This window comes from Protomyctophum bolini, assembly GCF_963924005.1.
Source record: "Protomyctophum bolini genome assembly, chromosome: 22".
Classification (NCBI taxonomy): domain Eukaryota; kingdom Metazoa; phylum Chordata; class Actinopteri; order Myctophiformes; family Myctophidae; genus Protomyctophum; species Protomyctophum bolini.
The window spans coordinates 11,644,736-11,670,128 of record NC_137883.1 but is presented as its reverse complement, the minus strand read 5'-3'; the positions used below and the strand labels follow the sequence as shown (position 1 = coordinate 11,670,128).

The following is a 25,393-nucleotide window of genomic DNA, read 5'->3' as shown; positions in this document are numbered from 1 at the left end:
CACGTTGCAGTTTGATGACCCTATGGCCTTTCCTCTAGTAGCACCTTAGAACACGTTGCAGTTTGACGACCCTATGGCCTTTCCTCTAGTAGCACCTTAGAACACGTTGCAGTTTGATGACCCTATGGCCTTTCCTCTAGTAGCACCTTAGGACACGTTGCAGTTTGATGACCCTATGGCCTTTCCTCTAGTAGCACCTTAGAACACGTTGCAGTTTGATGACCCTATGGCCTTTCCACTAGTACCACCTACGTTGCAGTTCGGCGTAGCAGCATGGACTTAAAGCCTTTAGGTCTTCTTTATGTTTATGTTATTGTTTGTTTGTTAGAAAAGAACGTTAAAAACAGCCTAAAAGAAAATAATTAAAAGGGCCAACATTTTACTAAACTAAAATGTTGTACGTAGATTCAGTAGCGACTGTTGTAACACTCACCCTGTGCCTGCTCTTTCTTGTCGGGGACGGGGTTGTATCGACCGTCCTTCATGGCCTTCAAGATGTGCCTGTAGTAAGGATTTAGGTAATGGTCGAAGCGCAGGAAGTCAAACTGGGAGTTGCCAGACTGCTTGGCTTTTAACACTATCTCAAACTGAGCCCCCTGCTGAGACACAAAATTGGCTGTCCTTTCAATGATCGCATGGGTCTTCGTTGTTGCAGGCTGGAGAAAAGACAAGAATAGAAAGCAGAAAATAGATTAAAAATAATTAATACACTGAATCTGTTATATACTTCATTCAATGAGTGAAAAGGGGTTACACCTATAGAAGCCTTGCTTGGATATCAGGAGAAACGGAATAGGAAAAGGCAGCAAAACAGCAACCCTCAAAGGTCTACTTTTACACGTTCAGTGGTAAATTATACCTAACTAGCCCTTACCCGTTGTGAGATATTTGCCCCCCCCCCCTTGTGGCCATGGGGGGGTACTGCGCCCGGGTGCGTTTTAATTCACTAATAAATTCATTATTAATCATTAATGTGTCAAATCGAAAAAAGGGCTCCGTTAAGACCTCCATATTCATATGGTCAATGCCTGTGTGAAAAGTGGGAGTGATTGGTGCAGGCAATGATGAGATAACGTGCTGTTTCTGACACACACACAGACACACACACAGACATTGACTGAATTATAGTATGATATGATGATGATGATGATGATGATGTGTATCAGTGAGTCGGGGCCAGGCATTTTGTACTGTAAATATATGGGATTTACTAAAGAAAATACTGAAGCCAAGTAAGAAGAGGCAGAGGGTAGCTGGTGCTATATCATTTTAACACATTTTAATTTAAGGACTGCCAAAATCATATGCATTTGGCCACAGACCCCCATCTGATAATGTTTTTGTCCAGGGACCCCCAGAAGAAAATTTTAATTATACACTTTCAAGATTTTTCGAAAATGTTCAAACATAGCAGATATACAAGCTCACTTCGTGCCATGCTGTTCTAAATCCGAAGAGTTTAAAAAAGAATGTTGCCATGTACAGTATATAGCTAAAATCTAAAATAACACAGATGCTTTCCCGGTTTAAATCGGTTAAAGATGGAGTGCCGTGATTTTTGTTTATGAGGTGACAGTACTTCATTAGACTTAGACCCCTTGGTGTGGTTGTTAAGTGCAATGATGTCTTCCCTTTGTATTTAGGGTTTCTTCCTGGAGGCTGAAACCTTGACAGTTAAACATGCCAATGAAAACAGTGATATAGTGACACATCACAATATCATCCACCCCTCCCCCTTTATCATACAACAACAGCTGTGGGTGCGGCTTCAGTTCAGGTGGATCACCACCCATCACCACCCACCAAACAAACCAGGCATACTTAATGAACTGATGGGCGTGTCCACATAAAGACGACATTTTAACAAATACTGTACATTTACTATAACTAATAATAATAACTACAATTTCTAGCGCCACGCGATCCAGTGTGCCGTGCCGTAATGTACCATACCGTACCGTACACTACTGTACCAAATTGTACTGTACCGTACTATACTGTAGCATACTGGACTGGACCGTGCCATGCTGTAACATACTGTACCGTATTGTAGCATACTGTACCGTAACATACTGTACTATACCATGCTGTACCGCACAGTACTGTGCAATACTGTCCCCTCTACTCTAGCACACTGTGCTGTACTATGCTGTACAATACTGTACTGTATCGTACCATACTGTGTCGTACTGCTGCGCCCTGTGTGTGCTCGCGTGCGCACAGTGGAAAGGGGAGTGGCCTAAAATGTGATGTAATTTGCATCACCATGAAACGTTGCACAATAACATGGTATTTCATGCAAATGTAAACTGCACAGTAATTATGACAGTTGCGTGGATGAAACATAATGCGTTATGTCTGGACAGGCATGCAGTGGGTGTTGTGCATGGAGAGAATTGTGCAAACGGTGTGATTTGGTAGGAGAAGACGAACAAAGGTGGGCGGCTGGGCGCGGGGCTTTCAAAAAGTCACCACACTCCATCTTCAAGAACAACAGCGACCTCATAATAAGGGCATAAGTAATTTCCTCAGTGTGTGTGAAAAGCACTCTCATGTGGGGCACTAACGTTCACAGTGTTGAAATCACTTACAAAACACACAGGGTGGAAATCAGCAGAACCAGAAATGATCCATTATTATTGCTCCCACTGTGTGCCTTCAATGATGAATCATTGACATTAACCCATTTTGGACGGGAACATTATGTTGTGCTTTAGCTATTGAAAAATAGCAGATCTACAAGCTCATAGCTTGTAGGTCTGCTATTTTTGAAAAATCAAAGAACCACTGACATAGAAACAGCTTTTTCAGAAAACTGTCAGGATGTAGAAGACATTTTTAGAATCTGATCTCAGGTCAAAATGTGTTAAGTACCTAGCGAGGGCGAAGCAACACTCAACAAAATTATTTCTCACCAAGATGAAAAACCATGAATAGTAGATAATAACCTTTACAGATGTTGTTTTTGGACAAGGCTATAAATACAGGTGCATAGAGCAATAATTCCTACTTGTGTGTTTTATGTTTGATTTGAAAGTGTCACGTGTATTTTTTTCTAAGACTCTGTCGAATTGAGTGTTTTGTCAGAGTGATTGCTAATTGGGGTGTTTTAACTAGATGCTAGTGCTAGATGGCTCTCGGCACATATTCTGTCCTATTCTATGGTGGTTGATTTAATTTGGGCATGTTTCATGCTGAGCCCCTATTACTTTACATAGGACGCCTAGGGCAAATACATACTTTCTTAGGTCCATATTTGCTTTAAAAACTGTTTTACATTTTCAAATTAATCATTTATGTTAGACGAGGAATAAAGTATGCATTTTTTTAACATGGGAAATTCCACAAATAATTTACTCTTTCTTTTCTCTTTGCCAGTAGAAGTCAAGAATATGCCTTATTGCCATTTTGTTCTTTTTTTTCTGGTGTGCCACACTCAACATCACAAATGCACCAGAATCGACCAGATCATATGGGGACAGAACTTCACTGACTACAGGAACTGTATCCACCATAACAACTAAAAGGATGTCTGCTGCATTCATCAGAAATTAGTGCATTCCAAAGACTGAAAAAAACAAGCACATTTGTAAAGTTTCTGAAAGTCTCTCTCCCACCCCAGAAGCATTATTACAACTATCCAAACCGATGACAATAATTGTTGTGGGATTGCTTGCAATTATGATGGAAAGTCATGGGGCTGGGGGATTTGCAGAGCCATTTAATTACTTCCAACAAATTCTCTTTTACTTTGGATTGAAAATAAATATTACAGCATACTGTAATCTCGGACACACCACGCTTGTAAAGTGTTTTTCCCAGTTCACACATCTATTCTGCAAATACTAGTGAAATACGTATGCACTGTATAAGTGTGTATAAAGTGCAATGAGTGCATACACTTAGTAGATCCCTTGGTCCTTATTTCTTCTACTTCTCCTTCATCAGGAGAATCTCTCTTGTGTCGTAAAAGGGAACATTAGGTTGGCCAATAAATACTGTGACTGCAGAATCATTTGTCCCAGGAATGAATGCCAATTTGCAGCCTTTCCGACTACGTGACAAAAAACAAAACCGATGTTAATAGGGGTTTTATCCACTGGGAAGGGGATTTTAATGACCTCCTCCGTGCTTACAACGCTAGGAGTCAGGTTGAATTAGCATCTCTTCCCATGAGACTTAAGCTTTGTGAACACTATTGATACATTTCAAATCAGCTCTAGATGTGTCTGTTCAGACTGACCATTTGTATTGTTGTCGTTTGTGTCAGGGCCCTAATGATGGCAGTGTCAGTCAGTCAACAGTACTACCGTCATGATCCACAGTAGACAAAATCTAATATGAATATTAGAACTTTGAACAAATACATTGTGACGATAATGTTGGGATGACTAATGCTGCTGTCATGAGAAAATGAAAAACAGAGACACTAGACAAATATATCGATAGTCATCCCCAAATTATTGTTGAATTGCCAAAAACAACCAGCCCGAGACGGACCCGTGTGCAACTTTTTTAGGGAATTCTGCGGAGATAAAATAATGCATGAACAATAACCTACAAATCCTTTTTTGTTATATGTTAATGTAATATATAGTGTATGTACATAGTGTATGTACTACAAGTGATATGGTATGAACATCGCAAATAAAAACCTTAATTGTTAGAGCTTCATCTAAATCATATTATAGGTGCATAATTGTCTTTGTATTTTGTGTGTGATTTATTACACCTCTCCTTCGTTCAACTGCATAGAGTGTGCAGCTGTGTGGGCCATCAATCCAAGCTAACTAGATTTGGCTAATTGCACCAATGTCAATTTAGGCTGGGTATGAACGCTGACAGAAAATGATACAAGACTAAAATTGATAATATCAATATTCTGAAATTGTGAAAGGTGAGTAGCATGCATACATGAGTATTTCATATTAAATAACAGACATTAAATATTTAACCCATTCTGAACGGGAACCCGTTTTGGTGTTGGCATCATGTTATGCTTTAGCTATTGAAAAATATCAGATCTACAAGCTCATAGCGCGCCACCGAGTGGCGCGCTACGAGCTTGTAGGTCTGCTATTTTTGAAAAATCGAAGAACGACTGACATTTTTAGAATCTGATCTCAGGTCAGAATGGATTAATCAGACCAGTGTGTGTCCAGTGGAAACCTCGTATGAATCTGATCTCAGGTCAGAATGGGTTAATATGGAATGGAGATGGGTTAACCTATACCCCATATTTCAAGTCAGCATAGTATACGAGTATGGCTTCTTCTCATGCATACAGATGAAAGTGGAAAACATGGTCGGTCAGGCAGTATCATCTCTAGACTGCCTACATCTAGAGGGACGATTGTCTGATACAAGGCCTGTGGCTCCACTGCACACAAACTAACCAAGTGATGGTTGAAACTGCTGGCCTTAATAACCTGGGACAGGTCTGATGCATTTTCAATTACTTTTAAATCTACGAAGCAGAATTTCAGGGAAACAAAAAGCCTCCTGAAAATGTATGTATATTTATCACATACTTGTTACTTTGCATATGCCATCTGCTGTTGATGAATAATTAATACTCTAATTTCTGGTGCAGTTTTCTTTTTTTGTAAAGAAACATATTGCAGGAGCAATTACATTCACATTTCCCAATCAATCTTGTCATTTTTGCGTTACACAGAGGGCATTCGTCTATACATTTACCACAAAAATAGATTCCCTTGAGATAGAAAAAAAAAACAGATATATCAAACTGGATTAGATAGCTAAACCGCTTACAATAAAAGATGAGGATGATATTACTAGACAGAGGCAATCTCTATATGTTAGCAGCACACGTTGTGCTTTTTTCATTTAGAGCAAATCTACAAGCTGTCGGTTCATACATGAATAGTGAAACAGCACCAGTAGTACTAATAACACCACTCGATTTTAGTATCCACCAATGCCACTTACATGCTATGTTACATACTGTATCAGCTCATTCAGTGTTTTAAAATGATAAAGCTACAAATTACACAGTTCTGTGTATGGAACACAAGTATTCATTTCTGATTCTGAAGGTCGTTGGTCGGTGGTCACAATCTTATTCTCTTATATATTTCAACTATGTGGACATAGATATAGGCGATGTATAAACATCTCATAGCCTTGGTATTACCAGCCCATCCCCAACGTTCAACCTGTCGTTATGCACTGTGTAATTTTTATTTATTTATTAATTAGCAAATGGTTATTGAAAATACCTGCATAATTATATAAATGAATTCTATGAGATTGTCATAGTTTGTTGGAAGCACCCATGAAGCTCTGCTTCATTTTGTGCACTTTAGTCTTGCAAGCCGCAGACCAGTTCAACCTCCACAGGAGCTAGAAATGCAGATATCTAAAAAGCAGACATCAATAGAACGCTAACACCACTCACCAGTTCAACATCAGGAGGGATGGCCAGCCCTGGTATAAAACACCACCACTCACCAGTTCAACATCAGGAGGGATGGCCAGCCCTGGTATAAAACACCACCACTCACCAGTTCAACGTCAGGAGGGATGGCCAGCCCTGGTATAAAACACCACCACTCACCAGTTCAACGTCAGGAGGGATGGCCAGTCCTGGTATAAAACACCACCACTCACCAGTTCAACGTCAGGAGGGATGGCCAGTCCTGGTATAAAACACCACCACTCACCAGTTCAACGTCAGGAGGGATGGCCAGCCCTGGTATAAAACACCACCACTCACCAGTTCAACGTCAGGAGGGATGGCCAGCCCTGGTATAAAACACCACCACTCACCAGTTCAACGTCAGGAGGGATGGCCAGCCCTGGTATAAAACACCACCACTCACCAGTTCAACATCAGGAGGGATGGCCAGTCCTGGTATAAAACACCACCACTCACCAGTTCAACATCAGGAGGGATGGCCAGTCCTGGTATAAAACACCACCACTCACCAGTTCAACGTCAGGAGGGATGGCCAGCCCTGGTATAAAACACCACCACTCACCAGTTCAACGTCAGGAGGGATGGCCAGCCCTGGTATAAAACACCACCACTCACCAGTTCAACGTCAGGAGGGATGGCCAGTCCTGGTATAAAACACCACCACTCACCAGTTCAACGTCAGGAGGGATGGCCAGTCCTGGTATAAAACACCACCACTCACCAGTTCAACATCAGGAGGGATGGCCAGTCCTGGTATAAAACACCACCACTCACCAGTTCAACATCAGGAGGGATGGCCAGTCCTGGTATAAAACACCACCACTCACCAGTTCAACGTCAGGAGGGATGGCCAGCCCTGGTATAAAACACCACCACTCACCAGTTCAACGTCAGGAGGGATGGCCAGCCCTGGTATAAAACACCACCACTCACCAGTTCAACGTCAGGAGGGATGGCCAGTCCTGGTATAAAACACCACCACTCACCAGTTCAACGTCAGGAGGGATGGCCAGTCCTGGTGGAGCTACATAGGGTTCCTCACTGTCCTCCTGCTCTGCTCCTTCTTCTGCTGTGCATTTGGTGATAGTGGAGGGTAAGAATAAAGAGAACAAAAGTGTGAAATTCACCCCGCAGTTGTTCATAACAAACAAACAAACAGTGATCACCAGCTGCTCTGGCCAAACAGCCAGCAGCATTAAAAAAGTTTCACTTTTAGTTTTTGAGTCAGAACCCAAAACATAGCCTAGTTGTTCAAAGTTCAAACAACATAATATACTGTATATATAATTATGCAGTACCACAAAACAAACAATTTCTTTCCTTCATCCAATATCTGTTATCTGTATGTGTGAAAGGTTAACCGGAACGAGACACACATTTATTTCAGTGCATCACTGTGGAGTCTGCAAACGAATGCAGACGGCACAGCCATTTATCGTACATATGACGTGCCAGCTGTGGAGCAACGCTGCCATTTTCTTTGCGACCTCATTATGCTTAATGGATGCAGTTTGATTACGCTACTTTAATCTGGTGCCAGGTCATTCTGTAGATCCATCCATTGAATAAGGCTTCTAGTGAGAAAAAGAAAACGACTTGTATCTTCCGGGCTTTCAATTTAGATCAGAATAGGAATGTACTGACATATTGTTTTGTTTTCCCTGCAACTGTCAGAGCCACAATGATTGTACTGTACTGTACTGTACCTGTCATTTACATGTACTTCACTGCTAAATCTGGCGTATTTACATTACCCAAATATGTACTGTTCATTAATGCTCTATTGCTCTGTCCTGTCTAAATAAACATATCCATAATTGTTATCCATTTTGTTTTTATTTCATGACATCACTTAAATGTACAGTATATCTATCTAGTGACTAAGTAGATATATATTTTTCTTTATTCTTTACAGCTGAACCATGCTGAAGCTCAGTCAGGTGAGTAAACGTCTCGCTATTAAACCATCTCCAGGAGACTGGGAAACACCTGGTCGCCGATAGAAAAGAACACCAGTGACCGAGAACTCTGGAGGTGCCTTGTCGACGGCCTTTACCCCAGTAGGGGTGTAAGGTGTAAGTTACCATCTCCTAGGGACAGTGGGACACCTAGACTGCATAGCTATGTGAGCACTGGCTACACATTGCCACCATCTATAATGTAAAGCTGCGGATACACAGGTAAAACTCCAGCTGACAATGTGTGCACATGCTGGCTAGTGGAGATGCTGGCAGGCTGAGTGATGAACGGCTTGGCTAGTCAGAGAGAAGGGGGACATGTGACGTGGACATGCAGTCTAGGCAGTTGCAGTGACTGCTCCGATATATGGGCCTGGTCCTGTGGTTTTGTCAGCACCCCAGGTGTCTAAAAAAGTGTGACAATAACTATAGTCTGTTTGCCCTTTGGGTAACCACACTAATGATGGACAGTCCTTTATTATATCCAATAAATACAATTGAATAATAATATGATATCCCTTCCCATTGCCCTTGTCATCACATCACATGACCCAGACAGACAGAAACATGGAGGGAGAGAGGACATTCGTACTTTTGTAATCCAACCCTCAGTATGACAGGTAATGTTATATTATGTTTTTTTTTTGTAATACATTATTTGCTGGCAAATTTTGTTTGTACGCTTTTATTAGTGTTGCGGTCTTTGACTTCTCCTTTCACTTTGTTATTATGACCTGGCTTTGTGAGCTGTAATAGGGAGCAATCTCTGTCACAAATCACAATCTCTTTTAAAATGTATACATATTCCCACATCACACTCTGTTGAATGCTCCCAAACAAGTCAATGTATTGTTGCAAAACGTTTGGACCCGATACGGCCTTCGTCAGGTACAGTACATGACTGTGTGTGTGTGTGTGTGTGTGTGTGTGTGTGTGTGTGTGTGTGTGTGTTTTCTCACCATGCTCCCTGTCCTCATCCTCAGTGGGCTGGGTGGGGTCATAATATTCAGCGCTGTATTTGAAGGCCACTGCGTTATAGGTGCCTTCATCAGCTAGAGCTTCACTCAGACGCTTGTACTCTTCCTCTGATGAGAAACGCAAAGAAAAATTATTATTAACCTCAACGACATTCATCATTTCATTTAACAGACATTTAGTTCAGTATCATTCAAATAATACAGCTATAGGCCCGGGCGGTTAGCCCCACCGTCTGGGCACCTAGGCTGCTGAGCCTGCCTAGGTGCATTTTATTTTTAAATACAGCTAGCGTGAACATCTCACCTATAAAGATATTCATCACGTTAATTCACATTCTTTAGGATGATAATCATAGCTCATGCAAATGCAATACATTCTTTGCATAATGACTCTGGATCTATTCTAAATGTTGGACAGACACAGAGGACAACTGAAAACATAATGGCTACTTCTCCTCAGAGGCTCAGACACAACCCCGTTTCAATTGAAATTCATGACAAAGTCTATCAAGCAAGGGCACAATTCTACCAAGCAGGCAAGCACCATTCATATTTCTAATGTTTCTCTGCTTTCCCTCCAATGGACAAAGCCTGAGTGAATGGGGTCAAGCGTACCACATTCAAGGGCAAACCAGGTTGGGGATGAATGAATTATGTGTGCGAGCGACAATACAAATCAAAACACAATAGACTCTCTCACACAATTGTCAGGAAGCTATGTTTCTATGTCAGTCGTTCTTCGGTTTTTCAAAAATAGCAGACCTACAAGCTCGGTGGCGTGCTATGAGCTTGTAGATCTGCTATTTTTCAATAGATAAAGCATAACATAATGCCAACACCAAAAGGGGTTCCCGCCCAAAATGGGTTAAAGGCCCAATCCGGGATTCAGTTTTGCACAAAAAAACACTCGCTAAAAACGGCCATAGCCGTCATCAAAAATGTGATGAAATGTGATGAGGTCAGCACATTTTGGGCTATGGCTATGGCCGTTTGTAGCCCAAGGAGTGTTTTAATTTGTGCAAAACTAATGCTTGGAATGGATTCAGAATCATGGGAAACCCCATATTTTCACATGCTAATGCTATATAAAGCATAATGAAAATGTGAAAATCTTGCCTTATAGGATGTTAATGGTAGGATCACATACTGTATAAACAGCAAGTGGATGCATGAATGTATGTTATAGACAATATTTTAGGCCAATAAAAAAAGACTATACCAAATTTCCCACTTTCTCGACTGCCGGACTACAAAGAAAATCAGACCTGTCTGAAGTGAGTGGTGCAACAGCCCCCCCTGTTGGTACCCTAAACATACGGAGAAAGACAGACAAACAGACAGACAGAAGGACGGACGGACATTGATGGTTGTAGGAGTGGTTGCACCACTCAAAAATCTCTTTTTAGAGGGCGTATATTCCTTCTTTGTGATTTGTGGCTGCTTCCCATCGGATTTGAAGGCAATAAAAGTCACTGGTGGTTAAGAAATGTGTGATTACATACCTTGTACTCTCTATTTTGCTCTAACTTAGTCTCAGAATCATAATTCTCACTGTAACCATGTCTGATATGAATGGCAATTACACAATTCTCAGGACACGTGAATGCGCATGTGGTGTGGTGGTGTGGTGGACAGATTTCTGTTGTATACAGTCAGTGATTTCACAATATTTAGATTTGTATACTTTAAGACAGATCTCCCATGTAAAATTGTCAAATCTTTATGGTAGAGTAAAGAATATTCAATTTATATAGGTGGTTGTATATTTGTCTCCCTGCTCTTCTGAGACATTCATATGGTATGAAAGGCATGATCTCATCTAGACACAGGATCTGTTCATCCCCCGGATAAGCAGGTCGGCTCTATATCTTAATAATGCAGATAAGGTGGCTCAGTGTGAGAGTTGAATGGAACAGCTCCCTGTAGGTATTGGTGCAGTGCCAATACTGCCCTGTTGTCACATGAACAATAGAAAAAAACCTGCCACCCTTTTGAAAATACACCCTTCTCTTACCGAGCTTGTAGGTCTGCTATTTTTGAAAAATCGAAGAACGACTGACATAGAAACATAGCTTTTTCAGAAAACTGAGAATCTGATCTCAGGTCAAAATGGGATAAAACAGCCTGCCAAGTACTGCCAACCTTGTCTGGCCTCTTCGTCCAGAAGGTCAGCGTGCATAGCCAGGTATCTCTCCTCATCACAAAGTGCCTCGATCCTGTCCTCCTCTTCTGACAGCTGGTATGACGTGTTCCATGACCCACTGTCATAATCTGAGAGGTCGTGTAAGTGACCACGGCCATCGTATCTGTTGGATGAACACAAGGATTAGACAACTAGAAGCTGACGGAGTGTTCTCTACACACAACACACAAGGACCTACTTACTTACCACATTGAGGGAGTAAACCTAAAAAACCAAGAGTTTTTAAACAACAAAGAAATGTTCTACCTCAGTCATGTTTCTGCCATGAGGGAAAGTAGACATATAGTAGAAAAGACACTGGGCAGCATAACAACTTCCTGAACAGGACTAATAAAAAATACTAAGTTGCCTAGATTGTTTACAGGTGCTGTTTCATTCTTTTTTCTCACGAGTTCCTAACAAATTGAGAACCCTAAAAATCGACAAAAAGCAAAAAAAGAAAGCAACTCGCCTCTTACCTTACAGGGTTCAATTGCCCCCCCATAACATCATTACTTCTACATCTGCAAAAAGAGTTACATTCACACAAACCCGAGCACATAAATACCTATCCGTAAGAACCCAAACGGACGACATTTTCCTGCGTTCGTTCCTCTACGCCACCTTTTCGTCCCACTTTCTTCATGGAGAGAAAGAATTGGGGGTGCTGGGTTTGGCATTCGGGGTCCGTCAGGACCCCTTAGCCTACCTTTGCTGGGGGAAAGAACTGGGGTTATGTGATAGAGACACAGATAACATAAGCTGCACAAACAAAACAGGAGTCAGGTCAATGCAGATGCAGGTGGCTCGGGCGAACAGGCTTTGAAGGAACCAATCCCCTCCAGTAGAGTGAATTAAGAAGGGTGTATTTTCAAAAGGGTGGCAGCTTTTTTTCTATTGTTCATGTGACAACAGGGCAGTATGGGCACTGCACCAATACCTACAGGGAGCTGAGAGGCTTTCCATTCAACTCTCACACTGAGCCACCTTATCTGCATTATTAAGACTTAAAAGCAGCACTATGTAACTTTCCTCTGCTACACCGGATTTGAACCCGGTTCCCTGAGCAACAGCTTCTTTACCATTGAGCCAATAGAGCCGTCCTGCTTATCCGGGGGATGAACAGATCCTGTGTCTAGATGAGACATGACCTTTCATACCATCTAAATGTCTCAGAAGAGCAGGGAGACAAATATACAACCACCTCAATTATATAAATTGAATACTCTTTAATCTACCATAAAGATTTGACAATATTACATTGAATTCATTGAAAAAGGTTACATAGTGAGGCTTTAAGATTTAGAGAATTTGCTCTGGTCTTAGACGTTGCTTTTGTATCAACAAGCATACTCCCAACTGTGTGCAGCACGCTGCTGTAATGTTAGGGCTAAAGATTCCAGAGGAAATTCTTCCAAGACGCCATGCCAAGATGCAAGTCCCCTTTTCAAGGCTAACATAAACATAACAGAAGGAAACAACAAACTAGTAGGATATGCCCATTTCTGGCCACATCCAGACTGAAATGACACTCGGGTGGCAGTGGCAGATCATTATTCAACATTACATCATAGCCAGCATGGCTGGAGTTATGAGGAACGTGGCAACGTGCATCTTAGCATGATGGTCTGAGAGTATATATATATATATATCAGCGCTTTGTTTGTAATTCATTTTCGTCACATCCAGGACATGTTAGTTGGCTATGGAAAAGATATTCGTCGTTGGCCGCAAATATAGGCTATGATTTCCAAGGCCTTTATTGTTTCTCCTTCTGCGAAACTATAACTCGGCGTGGAATTCTTTTGGATCCCTTGAAAAAGGCAACACTTGGGTTAGATAACGATTCCTTTTTAAGTTTGTTCAACCGACCTATCAATCATGATGTTCTTGTCCCCCATCCATGGGATGAGATGTTTGCCCTGCTCGTGGAACAGAGCCTTTTCGTTGTCTCTGAACACCTTGCAGGCATAGCCGAACACCAAGAGGTCGGCATATTTATCACTGTCGCTCACGTCCTTCTTGGCCGGTTTGTTGTTGTGGTCCCTCTTTCCCGCTCCGCGACGATACATCCCGGCGTGTTTGGGGAAACGAAAAGAAACTCGCGTGACAAATAAGTACCCACGGTGAAGTGAAATATTTCCTCTAGGGAATACAACAGCTTAGACATCCAAAAAAAGGGTGAGAAATCCGTAATATTCCTTGCCAAACCAAAATATTCTAGCGAACACCAGCAGCCATGTTGAACAGCAAGTAAGTAAGTGTGATGTTGATTTGAATACGCAGTTAGGCGATATCATTTATAAAGTGTATGTTTTGTTTTCAGGCGTGTTTTCACCCATACAAAATATTGTATATTTAATCACAATGTATGTCTATGCTTCTTTTTCATTTGATGCTATAAGGCAGATTTCTGTCCACATAAGGTTTTTGAGATTCTGTCGAATATGCTGTTCTGAAACTTGCAGGAGTGAGACTATACACTGCTAATGTGTTGCCAGGTTCGCAAAATAAACAAGCGATCAGGTCTACGAAAACAAACCCAAAATAATCGACTGAGTGAGCACCCATTGATTGATTGATTGAAATCTTTATTAACAGTTTGCAGAATTACAGTACATTTCAAGCACAAACTCAATACAAAGACTGTTAACTGTGAGTGGACGACCCAATTAAGCCTTACACTTGTTTACAACAGGGTCCACATTGTTCAATTCATCAAAACATTTAGAGACAAACAAATAGACACTTCTATGTAGTTAAAGAACAGAACAGGAATTCATCATATAGGAAGCGAAAAGGGAAAAAAATATATATACAGTGAGGGGAACAGGGGGATAAAAGAAAACGAAAGACAGAGTGTAGGGCGCCTGCACACAACACCATGCGTTGATGCCATTGATTGATTGATTGAAATATTTATTAACAGTTTGCAGAATTACAGTACATTTCAAGCACAAACTCAATACAAAGACTGTAAACTGTGAGTGGACGACCCAATTAAGCATTACACTTGTTTACAACAGGGTCCACCTTGTTCAATTCATCAAAACATTTAGAGACGGGGGGCGGTGGGGGGGATTCAGATTTTACGGGGGCCAGTTTCGAATTGCAGCCGTCCGTAGGTGCCCTTTGAGAGCGGTTTTGAAGGAGTCAAGGGATTCACATGTCTTAATGACTGTTGGTAGGGCGTTCCACATTTTGGTGGCATAGAAGCGAAAATAATTTAGTCCCTTGTTTGTGCCGAATCTGGGTTGTACATGGTTTGTTGCACTCCCTCTGATGTTGTGGGTGTGGACTTCGTTTACATTAAGGAAGTATTTAGACAGGTACATGGGTATCTTGGTGGTCTATCGAATCTTGTGGACCAGACCCATTGCAAGATGCTGTACTCTGTCATCGACCCTAAGCCATCCCAGCCTGTCAAAGTGGGCAGGGGTGAGGTGGGTGAGGTGGGTTCGGCCAAGTAGGAGCCTGACACAGCTTGGAAATAAATAGCCGAAATACAAGCTCAGCTCACTGTTGATCCTTATAGGCTCTCACATTTCAACAACTTGGAAACACAGTACTCCCAACCGATCAGCTCATTTCAATGGCCTAAAGGAGGTCTATAGGTTATATTATTTGGATTTCTATCTTTTCCGTTTACATTTCTACATGTATGGTGTTTTTCATATTTCTTTGTAGAATAAGGTATTTCCTGAGAAACAGGGAGAGACAGTTTGATAAGGTTTGGCTGCCCCTTGTCCATTACCTGAGTAGAAACAATTAATAGACAGGATACCATTGATATGGTTGACTGTACGCCATTTTCTTTTCAGATGTTTTCCATGAGCTTTCTATCATCTTATTATATAGTATGCAGTGTCACTGAGCAGTATGGGTGGGAGGGTTAAGGGATTTCTTTCTCTTTTTGTCTTTTTTTTCCTTTCATTTTGTTTCATAAAAAAAGTATTTCATATCATAATGTTTGTAATCATTTATAATCTGTTCAATAAAAACATATTTGACAAAAAAAAAAACTGAGAATAGCTATTCAATCATTAACAGACACATCTGGTCCCTCACTACTAAACGTAACATTCTATGCAGTCATAGAAAGCAGAAGTCACTCATACTCATAGTGTTTTGACAGGAGGTCTGAGAAGACTATACAGCCGACAGACACGGCTCGGAGGAAAGATCAGGACAGATGTCAATGTATCAGCCCTATGAATAGGAAGTAGATGGAAGAGGAGAGAGAAAGTAGGAATAAGTTAATATGATGGAGAAATCACAGGGAATGGGGATGTGACAAAAACACTTAATGGAGACACCTGTCAGATAGACGGATGAATGGGGGTGACAGCATAAAATATCAAGCGATGAATTGCACATCATGTACCGATAAAACCTGACAAGTTGAGAGTCTGCTTTACCACAAAACAACTTTTTAGGTGTTCAAGTTCATGGTGTAGTGGGGCTGGCTGACATTATGCATGGGTTGCTTTAGTTAATCATTGTCACTGTATTTAATCACCGTCTTTATTTAGCCATTGAGTAACATTGACATGGATGATAATTCATCAGCTGCACATTCACTTTTAATTATTTTTTGGAACCACTCTGTGGTCATAGCGTGAGGTGAGACATTTAAGAGCTCTGTAAATGAATATCACAGACAAGCCATTAACGGCAGGATTGTCAAGACTGGCACAACTTACATAATATTTTTACATGAACCCTATCCTTCTACTGCAATGAGGACATGCAGAAATTATCCTGATAATCCTGTGTCAAGAGCTCACTCTCTCTGTGCTCTTGACAATCGCCCTCTGTCTAAACTACCAAAACATCATCTACCTGTTTTCCATCAAAACTGTTGGAAAATAAGTATCGTAAAGGTAAAAATAATGTTGTAAAAGTAAATCACTTTGCAAAAAGAAAGGCTTGACGTGGTGCTACATGGTGTGTCAACAGCAGGGGGCATATAAGATTATACAGGTCAATAAAAGCCTTCAGGTCAGCAAACACATTTATACAAAATTCATGGATGTTAAATTACTTGCTCCCCCAAAGTAAGGAAAAGGAAAGTTTGTGTTATATAAAAGGCATATTATTCGTTTCACACCAAACACAGGCGGATGATTGATGAATGAATCCCTTAGAAGAATAATTGGTTTCTTTGTGCATCTTGTCTTTAAGCCTTCTAACGATGCTTTTACATCATTATACTCATTACTGTACGTTCATTGCTGAATGTTAGAGTGACAGTGATTGATTGAAAACACAAAATATAACCTTTGTCAATTGTAACTATAGAACCCCAGCTAAAATGTGGAGAGGGAGATTGTGTTTCATGAGTTTGACATACATGCATGCACATTGCATACATACCGATGGATGATTGATTGATTGATTCTTGAATTAAGTTTGCAGAATTACAGTACATTTCAAGCACAACTCAATACAAAAACTGTTAACTGTGAGTGGACGACACCATAAAGCATTACACTTGTTTACAAGAGGGTTTCAATTCATCATAACATTTAGAGATGTACAAATATACACTTCTATATAGCCAAACCAGGAAATCATCATAACGGAGGTTATGAGGGATTCCGATTTTACGGGGGCCAGTTTCGAATTGCAGCCATCCGTAGGTGCCCTTTGAGAGCGGTTTTGAAGGAGTCATGGGATTCACATGTCTTAATGACAGTTGTGAATGTGAATCCCTTGACCTTGTACAGTAGCATGGGCTACTGTACATGCATGCACGGGTATACTATATATTACTATACTATACATATGTTACATGCCATGTTTTTAAATCAAAGTAGGCTACATTATAACTGTAGCATTGAGCCATATGCATCTCTCTCTGCTGCCATTCTCTCTGGCATTGTGTATGCTCTTGTCCCAAAGCTAGGTCCAACCACCATCCACCAACCGTGACAACAGAGCCCATAGCCTGTGATGAAAATGCTAACAAACAGCTTCATTTAAATTTGGGAAAAGTATGGCCTGGTCATTCTCTTCATATGACAATGGTCAATGCCATGGGCGCAAGTTCAGATCGATTGGTCAAGCCACTGAGGAGAAAAATGGATGAGGACTGAAAACAGAGGTTTCCTCATTTTATAGTAGTTAGTTAGTACGTAGGATGTGGGAAGGGTTTGATCATTTTACATGCGGGGTGTTTGGATTTTCTTTTGTACATTTAGTATACCATAGTACGTTTAAGTTGTACAATGTATACTTTTTTATTTTTTATTTATGTGCGTGTTTTGTTTATGCTTTGTTATAACAGTTTGACATTGGAAGTTAACTGAGCCGTAACTGAGTGCTTAATAAATCCACCAGTATGCAGAATAAGCTGTGGTGTGTGTGTGTGTATGTGTGTGTGTGTGTGTGTGTGTGTACTGTGCGCGCACACACACACACACACACACACACACACACACACATGTGCGTGCGTGCGTGCGTGCGTGCGTGTGTGTGTGTGTACTGTGCGCACACACACACGTGCGTGTGTGTGTGTGTGTGTGTGGGTGGGTGCGTGCACGTGCTCCTTTCCTTTTTTCCCTTTTTTTAATCTACGGTCTCAAACAGGTCTTTTGTGAGAGAACCATGTAGTTTACTTGAGCAGGATAAGAGGATATTTATGTGTGTATCTAAACAATAGCATTAATGCAATTTTCCAGATTAAACGGAGAAGAAGCCTCTATAATCAGCCTGCAGGGGTTTGCTTTCCGCTAAGAATTAGGGTATTAGACCGTTAAAGAAACATGAGGAAACTTTGAATGCTCCCAAGTCTTCTCTTTGATCATGGTGAATGTCTCTCCGAGAGGATTAAACTGTCATATTAGACAGATTCTTCTGAGGGGAATCATTTTAAATCCTCAAAGCCCCTGCAGTGGGATCCATAACCTTTTTTCTTATAGCTGCTGTATGGCAACACAAGTGGAAAATACACAGCCTTCCATATACAATTTGGCTATGCTTGTTGTGCTTGGCACAGCATGTCGAAATCCATGCTACAGTACTATACTACAGTACTTTGACAGCAAAGTGACGGATTGCTCTTGTAGGCTATGCTCCAAGAGAAAAATAATCTGACTGGACTACACAGTAAAACCCTGAGTTCCATTCACAGGGTCTACAGTATGTTGTGGTTTTACTTGTCTAGTAGTACATTGACATTGTATGAATGAGTTGATTATTGTATGAATGAGTATATTATTGTCACCTGCAGGCCGAAGGCGTGGTCGACTGTTTTGCCCCCAGTCCGTCTGCCGTCAGCGAATGTCCAGCACTGCTGGACCGATTGGTGTGAAACTGTGCGCGCGCACACTCCCTGGATGCTATAGTGCTACCAAGAGGCCAATTTTTTAAATATTACTCCTACAGATTTCTCTGTTTGTTTCCATTAACGTCATCTCCCGGATTAAATGAACACTAAAGGATGTTACTGTGGAGATTGTAGTTTGTCCAACAACTGCCAAAATGTGCCTGCCTCCTCCTACACAATCTGGGAGTGATCCAAGGATCAGCAATATTAAAGGTACATGTAGAATATCATTGATGTTTCATTCAATAATCACTTAACTGCATATTATTACAGTTTATTTTTTGAAAATAGCCAATCTACACTACAGTACAAACTCACAATTGTCGTTGTCGTGCGATATGTTGTGAGCTTGTGTGTGCTTTCTTAGAACATTTAGCCAAAGTTTTTTAATTTCCTTGAGGACTGAGGATCCCTTTGCCCACTCCGACACCCCCCATCACACACTTTGTGGATAAAGGATATACTTAACTATGTCAAACTGGAAAGAATCAGATGCTTGCTGGGTGGCTCCCTGAAAAAAATCAGTAAGATATGGAACCTTTTCATGAGCTGAGACTCCCTGATATTTCTGACTGATTGTCCAGTCATTTGCATAACGGTGGCATGTCAGATGGCGGATCGACTAGTATTCGTATAACTTTTACCCATTAGGTTGTTACCCTTAATTTTGTTTGTCAATTTTTGTGACTACAGCATTTTACTTTGTCTTTGTGAAAGTCATAGTCATACTTAATACTGTGTTGCTTCTAATGTTTTGATCACTTTCACTTTTTCACATCCTTTTTGTTAACTTGAAAATACCAATAAACAGATTGTTGAAAGGGGAAACAAAAGGGAATCAGGACAAAATGGTGCTCCAGCTGTTGCCATTGTTTAAACAGAGATTCAAGAGATTCAGGATTCTTGAATATTTTGAGTGGATAAATTGGAGTTGGAGTCATGCCGAGGAGCGGAGTGGATTTTGTGAGTATTAGTCAGGGTCTTAATGAGCCTCCTGGGTTCCCATCATTATATTTCTCAAACAGCCAACCTTTCCAACTTGGATTAAACAAAGTATGAAATTAATTTATAAATATTAATGGATTCTGCTAACAAAGCCCAGATAACAAGGGTTTTCTCTGGGGATGGTGCGGATGAGAAGTCAAGTGCTGGCCTTGTTATATAGTTTGTCGTCTGTCTGTCGCACAACCGACCACGTGCCGAAAATAGCCGATCTTCAAGCTGTCGTTTCTCGGGGAGGAGTAGGCTACATTGAATGCATCATTTCCAGTAGACTGAGAAGTAATTACGTGATCAAACATTAATGATTGCATAGGCAGGAAATAAATTATTATTATCATAATGTTCTTAACTGTTAATTAAACCCTTTATAGTGACTGCGGTCCCCTATTGGGCATAGCAGTGGGCTTGGTTTTCTTCCACGCGCCACTGGAAAATCTGCCATTCATTTTTTCCCCAAATCATTTTTTTATGCATAGAATCAAGCCGGATCCTGGTGATTCATGACCATAAAACCTTAGATTTTTTTTATTTTTGAGGGGCGCTAGCCCATCCTATATTCAGCTGCTAGTGAATATAGGAAACTTCCTAGGCTGATTCTAGGCTCAAAATAATTGAAAAATATCTTTTTGTAAATCTCTGGGAAAGATTTTTCCGTGGTGCCAGAAAACCACACCCACTCCTTTTTCCTATGCCCAGCTTTGTGTCTGTGTGTACCACATTTGTGATGATTTGATTGGCTGAGCACTGTGCTCAGCCAATCAAATCATCACAAATGTGGTACACAGACTGAATGAGATGATACGAATGTGATTTTTCCTTCTCCACCGAATCTCTTCACCGAACAACAGCTGATCTACAAGCTCAGAACCCATAGCAACTCTGCAGTACGTTATGAGCTATTAAGGATCCATGTGGTTAAAGTTCTCACTTCAGCCAGCGTCTGCTAGCAACTGAGATTCAATAGCTTCATTGTAACAGAAAAGGCTTCCAGCTGAATCGTATAATAGAAAAGCTCAAGGAAATCTAATTAAAGGAGACTGTTTTAATGAATAATGATCAATAGAACTTTTCTTTCAGTACATTGACCCTTCCCTGTGACCCCTTGAGGGATTGGTACACTGTTAGAAGGCAGCTCTTAGTGGGATTAAATTGAAATGGAGTAAACCTGATGTTAGTTATGGATATTGCAGAGACAGCCATGAAACCCACACTGACACATAACAATTCAATCTCTGTGTCTCAGATCGCTATTTCAGAATGAGATGAAAGTATCTTAAATTAACGAAGCCCTTAACCGATTATATGATCACAGATAGTGAACATGTCAGATTAATATCTTGTTATATTGCAACAGATTGTGTTAAGAGTCATGCGTTCTGTTTTTGAAAATACAAAATAAATATTGTCTTGATGGATATAGCTGGTGGAGATACAGTAATAAGTAGACAGATGGACGGACAAACCAAAAGATCAGATATCTCTAGCACAATGGCTGCAGAGCCCAGCATAATAATGTGCACTACTAAAATAATTCTTATTAAAGAGAAAGGCTGTCAGACAGACAGAATGGGATGGAAACACCAAAGGCAGAGTCAGAGAGACTACAGGCCCACAAAAGAGGGGTCAGAGCTCTGGCCCTAAAGGGGCGGCGGTGGCTCAGGGGTAGAGTGGCTGGATGTTAACCGCAAGGTTTCCAGTTCGAATCCGGGCTCCCCCAGAGTTAGTGTCGAAGTGTCCTTGAGCAAGACACTATGGCCCTCATTTATCAATTGAGTGTAAAATCTGCCCCAAATTCGAGTGTGGGTTTCGTAGTACACCCACGTCGCCACAGCATTTATAAAGTGATCGCAAACAGCTGATCCTTCCTTAATTTCGTTCTGACGTTAATAAATGTGACGGCTGAAATCTATCTGGCACGCCCCTATGAAATCAAGCCTCGCCCTCGTTTTTGCGACATGAACACATGCAATACGTCCTGGAAACCCTGGTTACAGGGGAAAAAAAGTTCTCCCGTGCCTTGCTGCCCGCGGCGCCTCACCCCCCTCTCTCATACACACACACAGACGCACGCACATGCAACTTGCAAGCCCTGCCCAACTAACTGGTGTGTTGTTAAATAAACAAAGAACGAACACCTGCATGAATTAAATAAAGTTGTAGGCCTACCCTGTCTGTTTCCCTCTCACCTCGCTTGCCTTGCTGTCATGCACGCACGCACGCACCTACATGACACATCGACATCGCATCGCCATGAATGGAATACGTTTGTAGGCTGGCCTATATTGATTTTACCCATTTGTGCGCAGTGCACGGCGAAGGCGTGAGACTGCGCACTGCTGTGATAAGTCCTGTGGGTGAGTGTCAGTGATGCCTGCATGAGAGATAGGCTATCATGTCGTCAAGGCAGTCATAATCAACGTTGTAGTGATTTGATCATTGATCAATTAATCATAAACATATGGATGAAGGCTTTCCGCTTGCATGTGTGCTGGTATGTGTTGGCAACGCACGCCGCGGTCACGTCCTCCCGACCCCCTAAAATGATCTCGCTTTTATCTGAACTGTCAAAGCACTTATTTAAATGGTGAATGATTAAGCCCCTTATGCCTATAGCCTGCTACAATTGCAAATAGGCAAGCTGTATATGCTTGTCATTGTCACTTGGAAATAAAGGCGTGCAGTCCATTTATGCCTTTTTTTAATAATATCACTCACAGACAGTACAGCGATATCATATAGGCATCTGATGTCATGCCGCATGCGCTCCCAAATCATCTCAAAAGTGCACTCGCATAACAAGGCCAGTAAAGCACTGTTAGATTAAGCACAAACTAATACATTGTAAACATGTTATATTGTTTTTAATTTCGCGAATTTAATTAGGCTAAGCATACGACAGCTCCCGACCAGACGTGACTTTTTGTCCTACTCAAGTTCAATTTCAAGCTTTGGCGGAAATGGTAAATGCCGAAAATTTCTGTAATTTTGGCGTGCACCCATATTTTGGCGTACGCACGGTTGATAAATGAGGGCCTATGAACCCCTAGCTCCTGATGTGCTGGTTGGTGCCTTGCATGGTTTCCGCCGCCATCAGTGTATGAATGTGTGTGTGAATGTAATGCACAATCTATGTAAAGCGCCTTGGATAAAGGCTCTATATAAATGCACCATTTACCATTTACCGCTGGGAATACCCTGATGATGATAGTAAACTGACAGACAAAGCCATGTCAGATCTATACCACAGAGCTCAATGCCATTTTCACCAGAGAGAATCCAGATGAAACGGTTGCAGCAGTGAACTGTGTAATGGAAGCTGACAGGCATGGAAGGTGATATCATTTGAATCCTCAGAGAGCATAGACAGTATCTCTGAGGAAACACAAAGAGGCGACGAAACAGCCCCGCGTGCACACACTCCAATTGGCTACCTGTTGAATGTGCTAAACTGGAAAATTATTTATTTTCTTGCCTTCACACCATATTACGTAAGTTGTGTGTATAACAGACGGCGCTATGTGAACAGTAGCCTTGGTACCCAGGCATTTATTTTCGTTCACATTTGTGAACAGCTGCTGCTGTGTGGAGAGTATTTAGCGGCAGACTCCATTTAGCACTTTGCTTCAACATCTTGTGACAGGTGGGCAAGCTTGTTTTGTACCCAAGTGTAAATGGACCAGAAGTAAACTAGCAGGTGGAGTTTGGCTGCAATTTCGCAAATCAAGTGTATATAAGCTCTTTACTTAGAAGAGAAAGACTTCTGAATCCCTAATCAGCTGTGTATTGGTGCTCTCTATAAGCAACTAGAACATATTGTTTCTAAAGAAACAATGTGGGCTCGCTTCAAGCAAAAAAAAAAAAAAAAACACAGTTTGACTTGTTACGGCCACTAAACCAGGTTTGAACACCAATTGGTCTAAAAATGCAAATATTTTTGTGAACAATTGTCAATCTTGTTCAACATCAAATCACTGAAGATGCATAACTAGTCTGGTGAGCCAAACAAGCACTATGTGCGCGGCATATTCACCAGACCCCCATAAACTACCAAAATATAATGACTAAACTAACCAGAAATGAAAAATACACCAAACAATACTTATGAGCCTATCAGAACTGAAAAGAAAGGGGAAGAACTTAACTAAAGCATCACATACTGTAGTAGGCATGGTGTTCTCTGCTGGGGAGACAATGGGAGCTGGCAAGTGGCAACAGCTCCTCTTTATAGCCTGACACTAATCATTCATGATGTACATCTGGGACAGGGCGGAGCAACCAGGTGATTGACAGGGAGGAGCAACCACCAACCAGGTGAGTGACATGTAGGGTGCGTTCGGAAATGTGCACCGGGAGCGCACTCGCCTATTAGTTTGCATTGCACAGTGCGCTCAGTGCGCTATTTCCGAACACGCCCGTAGTGTCCACAGCAGCATTTTCAACCAAGACAGGGTAGACACTAAACCAGAGACAAATAAGTATTAATGAACAAATAAAAGCATTACACTTTACACTACAGGCATATGCAAAGCCTCAACTTATGCAATTTTAGCACTCTATAGTGTATACGCAGTTTCATCATAGATCTTCAAATGGAAAGTAAGGTAACCTATACCTAAAGAATTTACTGTGCAATGTGCATTCATGCATTGTAAGCACTTGTATGGCCTACTTGAGTAAATGTACTTAGTTACTTTCCAGCACCACTTGAGCAGCCAATGACTGACATGCTAGACTTCACCAGGTGTACTGGTAAACAAGTGTAATTCAGTATGTCGTCCACAGTAACAGTCTTTGTATTGAGTTGTGCTTTCATGTCAAATGTAAAAATGTCAAAACTGTTAATAATACTTACAAATGTATACATCACACTAACTTGGTGATGCAATTGAATCCCAGCACTAGCACCTCAGCATATGAGAATTAAATCTGGCTCATATGCTGAGCCTGAGCCAGCCAGCCACAAAAAGTGGAAGTATATTATATATAAAGTAATAGCCTACTCAAGCTTTTGTACTGTGCATTCAAGAGTCAGTACTTATTCGTGACACGTACCTCATATGCTGATACACAAGGATACAATTATTTGGCTTCAGTTCCATGACATTGTAGCAACAAAAAAGTAGTAAGATAAAGAAATAGCAAGTTCTAAGAATGTGTGCCTCCATAACGCCTTCCTTCTTTTCTTTTAGTTTTCCTTCAGACCAGATTAGAGCCTCTCTGCAATCTTTGGGTCACCCAATCTGTTCTGCAAAGTGCAAACATGCTTTGTCATACTCAATAATGTCACCAACTGGCTGGTGTAATTTGTTTCTTTGTGGCATTTCTGGTGTGCCCCATGCATATTACTCCTTCCCTTCTAGTGTAGAACAGCTCTGACAGGTACAGTTGTAAGATGTATGAAAAGTATTAGCCACTGCACACCCGCTACCCGACAACCCCCCCAATATCCCTTCTCCCCTGTCTCTCTGCAGGGTTCTGCATGGAATCATTCACACATTTTAC

General features: G+C 41.2%; 1 protein-coding gene across 5 annotated transcripts in view; it reads right to left on the bottom strand.

Annotated features, from left to right (window-relative positions):
* The window catches only part of sfswap (splicing factor SWAP), a 93,686-nt gene extending 79,885 nt beyond the window's left edge, over window positions 1-13,801 (bottom strand). Inside the window, exons 1-6 of one of the 5 annotated variants that reach the window (XM_080756275.1) lie at window positions 12,706-13,568; window positions 12,128-12,665; window positions 11,520-11,683; window positions 9,360-9,485; window positions 7,429-7,511; window positions 434-656 (exon numbers count right to left, since the gene is read on the bottom strand). In XM_080756275.1, the coding sequence (XP_080612401.1) occupies window positions 434-656; window positions 7,429-7,511; window positions 9,360-9,485; window positions 11,520-11,683; window positions 12,128-12,156 (625 nt within the window). In that variant the 5' untranslated portion in view covers window positions 12,157-12,665; window positions 12,706-13,568. Of the gene's footprint in view, window positions 1-433; window positions 657-7,428; window positions 7,512-9,359; window positions 9,486-11,519; window positions 11,684-12,127 lie in introns of all 5 variants that reach the window. The other 4 variants (XM_080756276.1, XM_080756272.1, XM_080756273.1 and 1 more) reach the window with 4 other exon arrangements.
* Window positions 13,802-25,393: the final 11,592 nt, after the last annotated feature.